Source organism: Heteronotia binoei, chromosome 12, assembly GCF_032191835.1.
Source record: "Heteronotia binoei isolate CCM8104 ecotype False Entrance Well chromosome 12, APGP_CSIRO_Hbin_v1, whole genome shotgun sequence".
NCBI lineage: Eukaryota > Metazoa > Chordata > Lepidosauria > Squamata > Gekkonidae > Heteronotia > Heteronotia binoei.
Window position 1 is genome coordinate 13,291,038 of NC_083234.1, and position 16,740 is coordinate 13,307,777.

The 16,740-nt window shown below is 47.7% G+C and overlaps 1 protein-coding gene across 1 annotated transcript in view; it reads left to right on the top strand.

The window, feature by feature from the left end:
• Positions 1–16,740, top strand: part of GRIK4 (glutamate ionotropic receptor kainate type subunit 4) — a 901,771-nt gene that overhangs the window by 858,381 nt on the left and 26,650 nt on the right. Inside the window, 2 exon segments of the mRNA XM_060251811.1 lie at positions 9,743–9,916; positions 14,095–14,260. Of these exon segments, the coding sequence (XP_060107794.1) occupies positions 9,743–9,916; positions 14,095–14,260 (340 nt within the window).

Genomic DNA, 16,740 nt, shown 5'->3' on the forward strand with positions numbered 1-16,740 from the left:
TGGAGCAGAAGGGAATGAAATATTACAGGGGTGGCCAACGGTAGCTCTCCAGATGTGTTTTGCCTACAACCCCCATCAGCCCCAGCCAGCATGGCCAATGGCTGGGGCTGATGGGAGTTGTAGGCAAAAAACATCTGGAGAGCTACCATTGGCCACCCTTGAAATATTACCTTGCCTGCCTGCATCATATGCCTGGTCTCCCATCGCAGGGGTGACCAAAAGCAACAATATGGAGTACGTGTGGTTGATAACTGGTGGATCACCTTGCAGCTGCCAAAGAATGTTAGATTAGCTTAACCTTGGCTTCATCCAGTAAGATACAAATATGTGGGTTCTAGATTAAATCAAGCCTGAACTCTTCCCTAGAAACTAAAATAACTAAACTGAGGCTATCATACTTTGGTGCATTATGAGAAGACAAGAGTCAATGGCAAAGACAATCACGCAAGGAAGAGTTGAAGGAGGCAAAGAAAACTCAACATGAGATGGATTGATTCAATAGAGAAAGCCATTAGAGCCCTCAGTAGGAATGGGCACAAACTGGTTCACGAGCCAAAATTCAGCACAGACTTGGCCCAGTTTGGAGCCCCCAAACCGATGTTCAGGGAAGGTGCTTTCCCAAAACATTTCCTGGACTTTTGTCCATTTTGGTTCATCTGTTTGGCGAACCTAACAGCTGAGTGGCACAGGTCCACAGTTTACCTGTTAGGTTTAAATGGCTGCCAGCCATTTCACCACTTCATTTCGCTTCTTCCCACTTTGAAGCAGATGGTAGCAAAACTGAGTGCTAAAATGGCTGCCAGCCATTTAAACCTAACAGCAGGGTGGATTCACCCATCAGCTGTTAGGTTTAAATGACTGTGAGCCATTTAATCCTTTCTGGGAGATCCTTCCCCCTCCGGCTTTTTCCCAGATTGCCGCAATAGAGAGAAAGGAGGATCCAAACTGACTGGTTTGGTTCAGGATACGTTTGGTAACCACTCTGAACCCTGAACTAAACCGGAATTTTAAAGTTCATGCCCCATCCCTAGCCCTCAGTTTGCAAGACCTGAGCAAGGCTGTTAACAATTGGGCATTTTGGAGAACATTCATTCATAGGGTTTCCGTAAGTCCAAAGTGACTTGACAGCATTGAACACACTGATGTTATTAAGCAAGAAAGTCCAGCCAGGAATGCTCAGCATGGATTAGTTATATCTGAGTATGCTGTCTAAACAGATAACAAACAAAGTAGCAACACCAAAATCACCACCACTGTGTATCCAAACAATAAAGAATTCATAAATCCAAATTCGAAAAGTCTCTTCCTATTTTCTGAAGATACCTTATACACGGTACAAAAATTTCCAAAAGGGATGAATTCCACAACACAAATATCTGAACAGTTCTTTCACCAATGCTCCATACAGTTTTTACAGGGAAGTTCCTTGTTGAAACTTTCATTTACACCTGTGGCTCCCAACCTTTTTAGCACCAGGGACCAGTTTTGGGGAACACAATTTTTCCATGGACTGGGGGAGGGGGGCAGGGCTGGGGTTTTGCTATCCCAGGCTACCCCCCCCCACACCTGTGCCCCATCCCTGCCCCCATGGGGGTCTTTAAAAGGGGGAAATTGGGGCTGTTTCTGCCACCTTCCTGCTAAGTAGCCAGGGGACAGAAGGTCAATCTGCCTCCTTCTCACACTTTAAGACCCCCACCGATCAGCTGATGGAAGGGGAGGCAGCTTCGGAGTGAGGCTGCACTGCCTCTTTTGTCCACCCGGGTCCCAGGAGAGCGGGGTGGTGTGCCTTGCTCCATGGTCCAGTTGCTCGCAGGACATGGACTGGTACCAGTCCACGGCCCAGTGGTTGGGGCCCCCTGATTTAGAGCATAAGTTCATAGTCCTTCTCATTGTTGTGGCAAATCCAAATCCTCTAGAGTAACGGCTCCAAAGGCTCCAGTCTTCTCCTGACGTGCCTGTCGACTTTATGGGTCACGTTTCGCAGAAATGCTTGATCACAGAGCCGTTCTGCAGATTCGGCCTTTTGACGTCAAAACTAAGACTTCTTGCATTCACAAAAGGCACAAGCTTGTGGTGGTGATTTAGGTCTGAGACTAAGGTCAAAAGACACAAGTGGGGCATGTAGATTCTGGTAGGCTTTGGATGATCAAAGCCTGGTCCAACTGTGGGGGGGAAAGCAATCATGTAGTCCAGCGGCGGCCAACAATAGCTCTCCAGATGTTTTTGCCTACAACTCCCATCAGCCCCAGCCACTGGCCATGCTACCTGGGGCTGATGGGAGTTGTAGGCAAAAACACATCTGGAGAGCTACCGTTGGCCACCCCTGAGTGTAGTCCTTGACTTTAAGGTGCCATTCTGCCAAAAATACAAACAGTTTGTCTTTCCTGTAAAAGGCAAATGCCCAAATTGCCTGGTCTCTCACACACACCGGAAACACTGACAGCGAAATAGGCTACAAGAAACTGAACCATAAGATTAATTTATATTTGAGTTGAGCTGGTGCTGAGCAGAAGGAGCATTCAAAAGGGGGAACTTGGGAGATTAACATCCATTAAGTGCAAACAGCCAGCACATGGTTCTGTTTGGGCATCAGATCTATCGCTGGGGGGGGCGGAAACTAAGCTGGGTTCCGTCACTGTAGGCAAAACGAAAGATGAACCTTGTAGAGAAGATATCAATTTGATGGAGGAGGGGAGCAATAAACCAAGGATTTCCCGACATTTCAGATGGGGGCGTTTGATCCGTTATCTGCATTAGATCCTTCCCAATGCATCAAAAAATAAAACAGCTGAACAAGATTTTTAAGTCCCTCTAAAAACAGAGATACCAAACAAATGCAAATTTCCACTTAATCAGTGCCTTGAATGACAAGGACAGAACGTCCATCTGTTTCCTGGCCAATTATAGGAGACGTGAAAAGTGGTCTGTGATGCCAGCAGAAATCTCAGGAAAGCTTTCCAAATGATATAAATGTAATTTGAGGATGGAGCAGCCTGACGATCCAATCCTACGCTCCATCAGACAGTGGTGAAGGGTCTGCAGGCGATCCTGGCGGCGGCTGACACCAGGGGGCGCTCGACCTCAGTGTCGCAAGAGGGACAGGATACCACTTACAGCTGATGTAAAGTGGGGCGCAATCTTCTTTGTGCACTGCAGCATTTATTAGCAGCAGTGGATTGGGCTATAATGTCCACTCTGATGTACTGAAGGACCACTCCAAAACACATGATTTGGAACAGTGGCTCCCAAACTTTTTGGCACCAGGGACCGGTTTCACAGTAGACAATTTTTCCATGGACTGGTGTGTATGTGTGTGTGTGGGGTGGCGCTGGGATTTTTGCCACCCCAGACTGCCCCTGCCACCCATGCCCAGTCCCTGCCAGTTTGGTGTAGTGGTTAAGAGTGGACTCTTATCTGAGACAATTGGGTTTGATTCCCCACTCCTCCACTTGCAGCTGCTAGAGTGGCCTTGGGTTAAAAAGGTAAAGGTAGTCCCCTGTGCAAGCAACAGTCGTTTTCGACTCTGGGGTGATGTTGCTTTCATGTTTTCGTGGCAGAATTTTTACAGGGTGGTTTGCCATTGCCTTCCCCAGTCTTTTATACTTTCCCCCAAGCAAGCTGGGTACTCATTTTACCAACCTTGGAACGATGGAAGGTCAAGTCAACCTGGAGCCAGCTACCTGAACCAGCTTCCGCTGGGATCGAACTCAGATTGTGAGCAGAGGGCTCTGACTGCAGTACTATTGCAGGAGTTGTCCTTGAAAGGGCAGCTGCTGTGAGAGCCCTCCCAGCTCCACCCACCTCACAGGGTGCCTGTTGTGGGGGGAGAAGATATAGGAGATTGTAAATGGCTCTGAGTCTCTGATTCAAAGAGAAGGGCGGGGTATAAATCTGTAGTCTTCTTCTTCATGGGGGACTTTAATAGGGAAATAGACGGGGGGTGTTTCTGCTGCCTCCCCACTAGTTGGCTAGGCAGCAGAAGAGCAATCTGCCTCCCCCTCCCATTTAAAGGTCTATAAATGAGGAATAGGTTAAGGTTGCCAATCCGAGCGGACAAAAAAGGCGGTGTGGCCTTGCTTCATAAGAACATAAGAGAAGCCATGTTGGATCAGGCCAATGGCCCATCCAGTCGAACACGCTGTATCACACAGTAGCCAAAACACACACACACACACACTGGCTAATAGCCACTGATGGACCTCTGCTCCATATTTTTATCCAATCCCCTCCTGAAGCTGGCTATGCTTGTAGCCGTCACCATCTCCTGTGGCAGTGAATTCCACGTGCTCATCACCCTTTGGGTGAAGAAGTACTTCCTTTTATCCATTCTAACCTGACTGCTCAGCAATTTCATCGAATGCCCACGAGTTCTCGTATTGTGAGAAAGGGAGAAAAGGACTTCTTTCTCTACCTTCTCCATCCCATGCATAATCTTGTAAACCTCGATCATGTCACCCCTCAGTCGCCGTTTCTCCAAGCTAAAGAGCCCCAAGCGTTTTAACCTTTCTTCATAGGGAAAGTGTTCCAAACCTTTAATCATTCTATAGTTGCCCTTTTCTGCACTTTTTCCAATGCTCCAACACTGCCTCCCCAAGTGAGGCAAACACTGCCTCTTTCCTCTGCCTGAGTCCCAGATGGGCGGGGGTAGTATGGCGTCTCTGCCTTGCTGCATGGCCCAGTTGCTAGCAGGCCACAGACTGGTACCTGTCTGTGGCCTGTTGGTTGGGGACCCTTGATTTGGAAGGTTGTCCAAGCAACCGCAAGGAGAGCTGAAGGACAGAAGGAAGGGGGTTAAGACTAGGGAAACTGGGAGCCAGCACATTGTAGAACAGACAGACTTCAGTAGCACTTTTGAAACCAACAAGATTTTGGAGGTATAAGCATTGACACTCAAAAGTTCATACCTTGAAAATCTTGTTGTAGGTCTGTACAGTGCTTAGGGACTCAATTCCAGCTGTCTAGGCTCTACTGCATATCAACTTGGCTACCCTCTGAAACTAAGTAACTGCCCGTTCTTCAAAGATCTACTCTTGGTTATATTTTTGAAAAATGCACTTGTGTGAACCAACCCTCAAACTGGTTCAGATGCACGGGTTTGAACAGACTTGCTTCATAAGTCCTGAGAAGGTTCCCATCCAACATGTGCTATTAATCTCTCCCCTCAGCGTATTTGCAAGTAGCTCCAAATGGACTGAGAAGGTCTTGCTTCTGCAGCCTGTGTGGCTGAAATGGCAGCCTTTTGGAAGAAAGAAAGGCTAGACTTGAAATCAGAAAACCATTTCTCTGTAAGGGAGAAACTGGGATGCCAAAGGGATTAATCTCGAGGATTCTGATCCGATCATCATTGGCATATATTAAACCACGGCCCTTTGAGCAATTTCACCTTGCTGTTCCTTATAGAAAGCTCTTACTAGGAAGTTGCCTAGTAAGTCATTCTCCTCCCCGCCCCCCTTAAGTTTCAATTACATAGAGGGTTATTAAGGGCTCGTCTACATTATTGCCTGCTGCATCCGGTTAAAACAAGTTTTTCCTTCAAATGAGAATCACCCGCACTTCTTCGTCCAGCATCGCTGACGTTCTGCAGTATTCTTTATCCCTTAAGTGAAACAGGCACCAGGGATTTAGCACCATTTACAAGTGTGTTGATATTGCTATAAAGTTGTGGAACCATTATAAAATGTCAGCGCATGATCCCTTGAGCCCTGTGGCGTGGCTGACGTTGTGGAGTTCGCGGACTGTAATGTGTGGCTTTTAAAAGCCACTCGATAACGCAGCGATGGCCCATCTGGGTTGAGATATAGCGTCTCTTGATGCATCTCCAGCATGATGCTTAACCAAAGGTGTCAGCACTTATTTGTGCCACAGCGGAGATGAGGCTTCGGATAGGGCCCAATGAAATGTCAGCCAGATCAGGCGTTTCTAGCTAAGAGCCTGGATGCCTCTTCCCACCCCTGCCGCCGCTCCGTGCATTTGTCAGAGCGCTTCAGCAAGGATGGCGTTTTACTGTGTTTAAAAAAAAGATGAGAAACCCTCTTGCACCAAAAAAAAGAAAGATCCTCTTGGGATAAATAACTGTTCTTTTGCAGTCCTGAAAACACACACACAGAGAGAGAGAGAGAGAGACAAAGAAGCCATATAAAATCCTGTGTTTTAAATCATCTCGGCTAATCCCTGAACTATTTTCAAGCACATTTATCTAAGAGACGCAGAATTCCCTTTGACGTTGGCTTTATTGAGCAGTGTAGAAATTCCAAAATAATCCCACCACCCTCAGCATTTTTCTAAAGCCTTCCCACAGAGGCGCTCAGTGGCACTCACGGAGATGTTTCCCTGGAAAGGAATGGGAAGGCCCTTCCAGGTGACGGTAGTCTTTCGAGATCAGAACAGCTGTGGCCACAAGAAAAAACTGATTAAAATCTTTAAACATTCTTACCTGGTGTCCTAAAATGTCAATGGGGAGCCCACAGAAGCAGCCTTTCTCAGTAACTCAGGTATGCCCAAATAGCAGGACAGTGGTCTGAATAGCCTGGCTTAGCCCGATTTCGTCGGATCTCAGAAGCTAAGCAGGGTCAACCCTGATTATTAAGGGCTAGTCTACATTATTGCCTGCTGCGTCTGGTTAAAACAAGTTTTTCCTTCCAATGAGAATCATCCACACTTCTTTGTCCAGCATCGCTGACGTTCTGCAGTATTCTTTATCCCTTAAGTGAAACAGGCGCCAGGGATTCAGCACCATTTACAGGTGTGTTGATATTGCTATAAAGTTGTGGAACCATTATAAAGGAACAGGGGTCATTTTTTTAGAAAAAGAGGTGGTGGAGCTCATCCAGGGATTGTTATGCAGCTGCACTTACTCTTCAATGGACAAGGAGATGGGACTCTCAGAAGGAGGAGGTGGAACTCTCAGAAAGGTTCAGGAGCTGCGCTCCTGTGAGCTCCCGCTGAATCCGAGGCCTGGAAAGGAGACCACTGAGGAGGGCTGGAGTTGCTATGGAGAGGAAGGCAATGGCAAACCACCACTGTTTGTCTCTTGCCTTGACCACCCTTATGGGGTTGCCATATCAGTTGCAACTTGACAGTGCATTATTCATTCAGACAGACCGTTTTTTTGTAGAAAAAAGGCCCAGCAGGAACTCATTTTGGGCCACACACCCCGATGTCACCATTGTTTCACACAAGGAGTTTTTGTAGAAAAAGCCCAGCAGGAACTGATTTGCATATTAGGTCAACCCCCTGACACCAAGCCGGCCGGAACCGTGTTCCTGTGTGTTTCTGCTCAAAAAAGGCCTGCACTCAGGTATGCAACAACAGTACCCTGCCAAGCCTGACCTGTATTTTCTCCACATCTCCTGCAAGGGCCATCAAGTCTACATCTCCACTTCCCGTCCCCCAGATTTCAAGAGCAGGAATTTCAAGAGCAGACTTGGTGCATGGGACTCATATCTGCTTTTTGGGGGAGCTTCTCCACAAACTAAAACTAGACACTAAATCAATGAATTAGGAATAACATAAGAACATCAGAAGAGCCCTGCTGGATCAGACCAGTGGTCTATCTAATCCAGCATCCAGGCCCACACAGTGGCCAACCAGTTCCTCTGGACAGCCAGCAACACGGCATAGAGGGCCAAGGCCTTCATAAGAACATCAGAAGAGCCCTGCTGGATCAGACCAGTGGTCTATCTAATCCAGCATCCAGCCCCACACAGTGGCCAACCAGTTCATCTGGACAGCCAACAACAAGGCATAGAGGCCAAGGCCTTCATAAGAACATCAGAAGAGCCCTGCTGGATCAGACCAGTGGTCTATCTAATCCAGCATCCAGGCCCACACAGTGGCCAACCAGTTCCTCTGGACAGCCAACAGCACGGCATAGAGGGCCAAGGCCTTCATAAGAACATCAGAAGAGCCCTGCTGGATCAGACCAGTGGTCTATCTAATCCAGCATACAGTCCCACACAGTGGCCAACCAGTTCCTCTGGACAGCCAACAACCAGGCATAGAGGCCAAGGCCTTCATAAGAACATCAGAAGAGCCCTGCTGGATCAGACCAGTGGTCTATCTAATCCAGCATCCAGTCCCACACAGTGGCCAACCAGTTCCTCTGGACGACCAACAACAGGGCACAAAGGCCAAGGCCTTCATAAGAACATCAGAAGAGCCCTGTTGAATCAGACCAGTGGTCCATCTAGTCCAGCATCTTGTCCCACACAGTAGCCAACCACTTCCTCTAAAGGTCCAACAACAGGGCACAGAGACTAAGGCCTTCCCTGAAGTTGCCTCCTTGCTCTGGGATTCAAAGACTGCCTGTGAACATGGATGTTCCCTTTAGTCTACGGCTAGTGGCCACTGATAGACCTCCCCTTTGTGAATTGTCCAACCCCTTTTAAAGCTTTCTCTTAAAATATCCCTTATGGGTATCCCATAATTGTTAAAGAAATGCTGTGTAAGAAGTTTCATTTTCAACTCCTCCCTTCCCAACTTGTATGGGAAAATTGGGGGGAAAGCCATTCACAGTTGAGATTTCTGGATTCTGACAAGAATTTGACCATTGGATGCAAACCTGAGGGAGAGTGAACAGTTATGACGAAGACACAGTCAATGTGCCAGACCTTCTGCTGCAAGTTTGGTGTAGTGGTTAAGTGTGCGGACTCTTATCTGGGAGAACCAGGTTTGAATGCCCACTCCTCCACTTGCACCTGCTGGAATGGCCTTGAGTCAGCCATAGCTCTGGCAGAGGCTGTCCTTGAAAGGGCAGCTGCTGTGAGAGCCCTCTCCAGCCCCACCCACCTCACAGGGGGTCTGTTGTAGGGGAGGAAGGTAAAGGAGATTGTGAGCCGCTCTGAGACTCTTCGGAGTGCAGGGCGGGATATAAGTCCAATATCACCTTTTTCTTCTTCTCCTTCTCCTGTGAACCCATTTAAGAACGGGAATGGAATCCAAATAACAGTTTTTAAAATAATGCTAAATTATAATGTTTTGTCTTGCCGTCAAGTCATAGCTGACACAGTGACCTCTTACGGCTTTCAAGGGAAGAGATGTTCAGAGATGGTTTTGCCATTGTCTGCCTCCACATCAGGACTCTGATATTCCTTGGAGGTCTCCCATTCAAATACTAGCTAGAGCAATCCCTGCTTAACTTCCAAGATCTGATGAGATCAGGCTCTCCAGGTCAGGGCAAGGTTGTGGGTACCAGCTGCCAATTAGGTAGCTGTGAAGCTCAGAGACTTAGGGGTTTTATCCACACTGTTCCCAGTTGCATGTAGTCATAGAATCAAAGAGTTGGAAGGAACCTCCAGGGTCATCTAGTCCAACCCCCTGCACAATGCAGGAAACCCACAAATACCTCCCCCTAAATTCCCAGGATCTTCATTGCTGTCAGATGGGCCACCTAGCCTCTGCTTAAAAACCTCCAAGGAAGGAGAGCCCACCACCTCCCAAGGAGGAAGCCTGTTCCACTGAGGAACCGCTCTAACGGTCAGGAAGTTCTTCCTAATGTTGAGTCAGAAACTCTTTTGATTTAATTTCAACCCATTGGTTATGGTCCTACCTTCCAGGGCCACAGAAAATAATTCCACACCATCCTCTCTATGACAGCCCTTCAAGTCCTTGAAGATGGTGATCAGATCACCTCTCAGCCACCTCCTCTCCAAGCTAAACATGCCCAGCTCCTTCAACCTTTCTTCATAGGACTTAGTCTTTACGCACAAGTACAATTGGATGTGTTGTGCTTTTCCCAATGTAGATTGACGCCTTATGAGTGGTACAGCCCCCACCCTTGCTCCCAAGGGAGATGCAACCTGCTGGTCAATCAGTACTCCCTCGGCAACAGCCTGTGGTTTCCGGTTGGTGGGTTCATGCAACAGGGGTCCACCATTGCCCCGCGGGCTCTTTCCACACGCTGTGTCAGTGGAGTTTGGTAAGTAATCACACATGTCATCTTTCTTCCTTTCTTTGATGGTTCATCGTAGCTTTGACCAGGGGGGAGGGGTCAGTTTTCATTGAAGAGCTTTGGCAACTTGGCGCAGAGCAAAGCGACAACATACTGGTTATTGCTGTGCTATCAGAAATATCGGCCTTTGCTCCAGAGTGCTCAGGGTGGCATTGCATGGCTCTTTCCTCCTCCATTTTATCCTCACCACAGTTTTGCAGAGTGGGTTAGGCTGATGGAGAGTGGCTGGTCCACTGAGCTTCATGTAGGGTTGCCAATCTCCAGGGAGCAGCTTGTGATCTCCATGGGGATAGGCTGCGGTTCAGTGGGAGGGCATCGCTTGGCATGCAGAAGGTCCCCGTGTCAATCCCTGGCATCTCCACTTCATCTCCAATGGTCTGATTCAGTACAAGACAACTTCATGGGTGTACAAATAGTCTCCAGATTATAAAAATCAGTTTCCTTGTAGGAAATGACTGCTTTGGAAGGTGGAGTCTATTGCATTATACCCAATCAAGGTCCCTCCCCCTAAACCGCACCCTACCCAGGTTCACTCCCAAAATCTCCAGGTATTTCCCAACCCAGAGCTGACAACCCTAACTTCACAGCATAGTGATAAATAGGGATTATAAATCATGGTTCAAGGTATCTTTCAGGTATTGGTTCAGGTAGATATAGATTTTGGATATTGTTTGTCTATCTAAAATTGCCAAGCCCTGAAAATCTCAACAATATTTGGGAAAATATCCAGGATTTTCAGGACTGCCGATATACAAACTTAAAGAGCATTTAAAGGGATCACAGTCCCTTTAAATGCCTTCTGAGTGAACTTGCCAAGTAGAGAAGGCATTTAAAGGGACTGTGATCCCTTTAAATGCCTTCCCCCCCCCCTTTGTAATCAATGGAGGATGGGGCACCTTCTTCGGGACCTGACAGAATTGGACCCCTGGTCCAAACTTTTTAAAACTTGGTGGAAGGGGATTTGAAGAAGGGCACCAACAGCTATGCTGCAAATTTGGTGCCTCTGTGTCAAAAAACGGACCCCCCAGCCCCAGATGCCCCCGGATCAGTTATCCATTATATGCTATGGGGACCACTGACTATAATGGTCTCCCATACATGTAATGAAGCTGGAAAATATTCAGGTTTTCCAAATATTTCCTGAATCCCAATACCGTACTGGTATTGGGATCCAAGAATACCAGGAAATACCAATTTTTTTTTTTGCACACCCTTAATTTTGTTCTGTGTGTTTTATCTGTCTTTGTAAGCCTCCTTGAGCTCTATAAGGAAGAAAGGCAGCTAATAAATGTTTTAATTTTAAAAAAATAAAAATGGCAGAGTGAGGATTTGAACTCAGGTCTCCACAACCCTAGTTTAGCAATCTTACCCTATGAGACACTTTCTCCAGATCTGAAAGATCCTGTGGGTGATGCATGAAGAAGCCATGTATTTTGTAGAAAAATAGATGGTGGAGCTCATCCAGGATTGTTATGCAGCTGCACCTACTAGGCAATGGACAAGGTGGGAAGGAGGAGGTGGAACTCTCAGAAAGGTTCAGGAGCTGTGCTCCTGTGAGCTCCCGCTGAATCCGAGGCCTGCTTGCAACTAAGAAAAAGTACAGACGCAGGAAACTGCTTCTGAAATTGAAGAAAGAAAGGAGAGCCCAACAGGCTTGAAACAGTAAGTGCAAGAAGGAAGGTCTCCTGCCTCTCCCACAAGCCATGTTCTCATATGAAAACAGCACTGCGGGGAGAATCATTACACCAGTTTTGCAGCTCCGTGTGTAGTTTGGCTCTTAAGAGCAGAGCTTTCCAAAGTATTTGATTTACTCTCAAGCAGCGCTGTCTGTTTTCAAAACTATAAATATGGTTTTATGTATTCCACACGCCCGCAAGCTGGCTCTGCCAATGCGGCATCTACTTGTGAATTTGATATCTTGGCATCTCCACCTCTTTAAAGCAAGCTGGCAGTCTTTGGTGGCAGATTTTAATCTTGAAAGTGCATAAACAGCAAAGATCCAGAAGGCAGACAAGGATGCAAAGAGTTTTCTCTGCGGAAGGGATGGAGTTTCAGTGATCCGGACTGTTTTCCATCTCTCTGCTAACACTCCCTCTCTCTCAAGCCTCGTCGGTCACATTGCTGCACATCACCGTGCTGTTTTGTACCATCAGTCCCTCCAAGCTAGTGTTTCCTTTACAAAACCCAAGAAATACCCACCTCCCATCTCAAAACTTCGAAACAAATTATGAAAAATAATGGTTTGGATTCCGGGCTCCAGCTGTTCCAATTAAAAGGGGGTGCCAACCGATGTTCCCTCTCAGCTGCAGAGTCTGGTGAGCAAAAAATCTACTTTGTGAGCTACCGGGACTGAGGTTGTGAGCTCCTGGCAATAAAGTGGTGAGCTACTGCATCAATTATTGTACTCTGGGGTCATCCTTCCCGACTTAAGACAACAACGTGTGAGCTGGAGGCTGAAATCTAAGCTGAAACTCAGCTTAGAGGGGACGCTGGTGCCAACTGCTCTGAATGCACCCTAACCCTCTGGAGTCATTTTTATGGAAGTGCGAGAAAGAAAAGGGGTGCAGATGGAGTGGGGAACTGGCAACCTCTTATGTGAGCAGAAGTGCACACAATGGCATCTCTGAATCCAAACCTATATAAATATATTTCGTGCGTAATTCCGACTCCAAATGGAAATGTCCTTGATTGTATTTGTTTAACTCATGTCTACCCAGCCTTTCTCCCTGGTGGGGGGACCCAAAGTGGCTTACAGCCTCCCCCTCTCCTCCATTTTATCCTCACAACAATCCTGTGAGGTAGGTTAGACTGAGACGGTGTGGCTGGCCCACGATCACCCAGGCAAGCTTTCATGGCACGAGTGGGGATTCAAACCCAGGTCTCCCCAATACTAGTCCAACACCCATGCACCACACTGGCTTTCAATATAGAATTTAGAGGGAAGGGAAGGGCTTTTTTTGTAGCAGGATCTCCCTTGCATATTAGGCCACACACCCCTGATGGAGCCAGTCCTCCTGGAGCTTACACGACCTACTGTAAGCTCTTGGAGGATTGGCTACATCAGGGGTGTGTGGCCTAATGTGCAAAGGAGTTCCTGCTACAAAAAAAAAAGCCCTGAGGAAGAGTGTTTTAATCCGAAAGGCTTGCTGGCCAGTCTTGCTTTGAATTGTTGTTCGGTCATGTGTCCTGTATGATGCAGAGAGGGCAAGAGATGGGTGAGGAGCTTATTGGTTCCTTCAAGCACCGAATCCAATGCATCCCTCAAAGCTAGAGAGCATTCAGCTCTCAGCTAGAACTTAGTTGTTGTTGGGCTTTCCTGCCTTTAAACCACGGGTTTCCAAAGTGGTATCTCTAGGTGTCATGGGGCCTGCTGACTTCTTTTCAGATGCCCGCCAAGTGGGTTGGTTTTTTTTTTTTCGGAAATGGGTGGGGCCAAGAAAGGTTTTTGCTCAGCAAGTCTTCTTATTGACTACTGGAGATTGGCTTAGCTATGCAGATTTTTTTAAAATGTTCCTTTGGGAGCAGCTGCCATAACAGCACAAGCATCCGCACTGTGTGACTGAAATTAAGCTGCAGCATCCATTTTGATAGCCAGTTTGGTGTCGTGGTGAAGTGCACGGACTCTTATCTGGGAGAACCGGGGTTGATTCCCCGCTCTTCCACTTGCACCTGCTGGAATGGCCTTGGGTCAGCCGTAGCTCTCGCAAGAGGTTGTCCTTGAAAGGGCAGCTGCTGTGAGAGTCCTCTCCAGCCCCACCCACCTCACAGAGTGTCTGTTGTGGGGGAGGAAGATAAAGGAGATTGTGAGCTGCTCTGAGTAGAGGGTGGAATATAAATCCAATGTCATCGTCTTCTTGTTTCTGGTTCTGCCTCCTGAAGCAGTCATTTTGTGGCTGTACCCACCATGCCATCTTAGAATTCCAAAGGTGCCCACAGGCTCAGAAAGGTGAGGGATCCCTGCTTTAAAATATTGATCTTCTTGACACAATGAGGTTTTACACAGAAACCTGCCAGGAGAGCAATGCGTACTTGGCATCTTTCAGAACCAGCTTCCCCTTGCCAAAAGAAAGATGAGACAGTTCTTCTGGGGAGCCAAAAAAAGGTGCGGAGAAGCTTCATTTGACTTTGCCCTCTTTCTCCCAAAGGTGGGCCTTCACCTTGATCATCATCTCCTCCTATACGGCCAACTTGGCAGCCTTCCTCACTGTGCAACGCATGGATGTGCCCATCGAATCCGTAGACGACCTTGCAGACCAGACCGCTATCGAGTACGGCACCATCCACGGAGGGTCCAGCATGACTTTTTTCCAGGTGAGCGGCCTGCTCTCTTGGAACTGGAACAGCAACAAACAGGTTCTCATCCTGGCCAGATGAGACCTTGCTCACGTATCAGGCATACAGCAGATTTCAGTACTTTGGTTTGATAACCAATTGGTAGTCTCGGTCACTCTTATGCTGCTGTCACAGTTTCAGAGGGTAGCCATGTTGGTCTGTGGCAGTAAAGCTAGACTGGAGTCCTAAGCGATGGTGTTCAAGCTATATTCTCCAGAACTGGTCATTTAAAAACTGAGAACAGGTAGCAAGAGAGGAGAGCTCAAATTTGGATAGCATTTGGCGCAGAGTTTTAGCTGGCATCAGGACTCCTCAGGGTTTGCCTCTGGATGTGTTTTCTAGCACCACTGGGAAGCAGTATTGGTGGGGTGCCACTGAGCATGCACCGAGTGCTTCTCCCCATTAACAAACTGCTCTTGCCAGTCAGCAAACACCTGCAGGTGAAACTTCCAAATGAGATTTGTAAGCAGGCCTGATTTGTAATCAGGCGGGAGACTTGAGCGTGTTATTGTTGCGTTTTATTTTTTGCAACCTTGCTCAAAGGAGATCAGAGCAGCATACAGGGTTCTCCTTTCGTTTGCTTTCTCCTGGCAGTAACCTTGTGAGGTAGGCTGGGCTGAGGGAGAATGACTGGCCCAAGGTTGCCTACAGAGCCGGTCCTGTCACTAGGCGAACTAGGTGATTGTCTAGGGCGCCAGCCTTCTGCGGAGTCCCAAATTTGATGGCCCCCTTGGGACTCGGTGATATCGGTGCAGGGGGGAGGGGGAGGTGCCAGAAGTTAGCCTCGCCTATGCTGCCAGACTGTCTAGGGCCAGCCCTGGTTGCCCAAGGAGTTTCATAGCTGAGAGGGAGCCAAAGCTGGGTCTCCTTGACTTCAGCCTGCTTCAACTTGCATTTGTGAATGGAGTGCCAGACTTTTGTTTTGTCCTTGTTTCTGCTTAATGCCAGGTTCTTACTGATTGCCATATGTCAGGGCTGGATCTGGACTTAAAATCATAGGGTTGGAAGGAACCAGGGCCATCTAGTCCAATTCTCTGCACAATGCAGGAAATTCACAAATGCCTCCCCCGTGGCAGTGACTTCTGCTGTATGCCCAGAAGATGGCCAAAAAAAACCCCAAACAAACCCGCTCCAGGTTCCCTGGCCAAACTGGTTTGGAGAAAAATTGCTTCCTGACAAGTGTTCCCTCTAAGCTGAGTTAGTGTGAGCTAGCTCGCAGTTTTTTAGCCTCCAGCTCACACGGTTTTGTCTCAGCTCAAAAAATATGGCCCCGGAGCAAACTAAGTTATGCAGTATCTCGTAACTGTAATGCCAGTAGCTCACAGAGTAGAATTTTTGTTCACAAAACACCATGGCTTAGAGGGAGTATTGTTCCTGATCCCAAAGCGGTGATCAGCATTTCCCTGGGCACGTAAGAAAGGGCCACAAGAACTAGCCACTGATGCATCCCCTCCTGCCCTCCTTCTCATGATCTGCCTAAATTCACAGAATCAGCACTGCTATTACATGGCTATCTAGCCTCTGTTTGAAAACCCCCAAAGAAAGAGAGCCCACCACCTCCCGAGGAACCGCTCTAACAGTCAGGACGTTTTTGGTGCATTTGTGGTTAAGACAACAACTTGCATCTATTTGCGTTCATTTTTTTTTAATCCTGATTTTCTCCTCCATTGGGACTCAAAGTGACTTTAGAACACCATTACAGTTGTGATTCTCTGTATTCTTGTTGCTGGGGGGGGGCAACAGTGGGACGGCTTCTAGTGTCCTGGCCCCACTGATAGACCTCCTTTGGCCCCTGTTTTTTTTGGCCACTGTGTGACACAGAGTGTTGGACTGGATGGGCCATTGGCCTGGTCCAACATGACTTCTCTTATGTTTTTATGTGACACAGAGTGTTGGACTGGATGGCCATTGGCCTGATCCAACATGGCTTCTCTTATGTCCTTATAGATGGAACACTCTGTCTGGGGCAGTGATGCTCTGTATTCTTGGTGCTTGGGTGGGGGACACACAGTGTGAGAACTTCTAGTGTCCTGGCCCCACTGATGGACCTCCTGATGGCCCCTGGTTTTTTTGGCCACTGTGTGACACAGAGTGTTGGACTGGATGGGCCATTGGCCTGGTCCAACATGACTTCTCTTATGTTTTTATGTGACACAGAGTGTTGGACTGGATGGGCCATTGGCCTGGTCCAACATGGCTTCTCTTATGTTCTTATGTGACACAGAGTGTTGGACTGGATGGGCCATTGGCCTGGTCCAACATGGCTTCTCTTATGTCATTCTCTCCCCTACCCTTGCCTCATTCAACAACCCTGTGAGGTAGGCCAGGATGAGAGTTTTCGAGGGGACCAAGGTTACCAGTGAGCTTTCATAATAGAAATAGGGATTCGAACCAAAGTTGCCCAGTGACCTAGCCTGCCGCTCTACCCACAACACCACACTGGCTCTCAACCATACCTA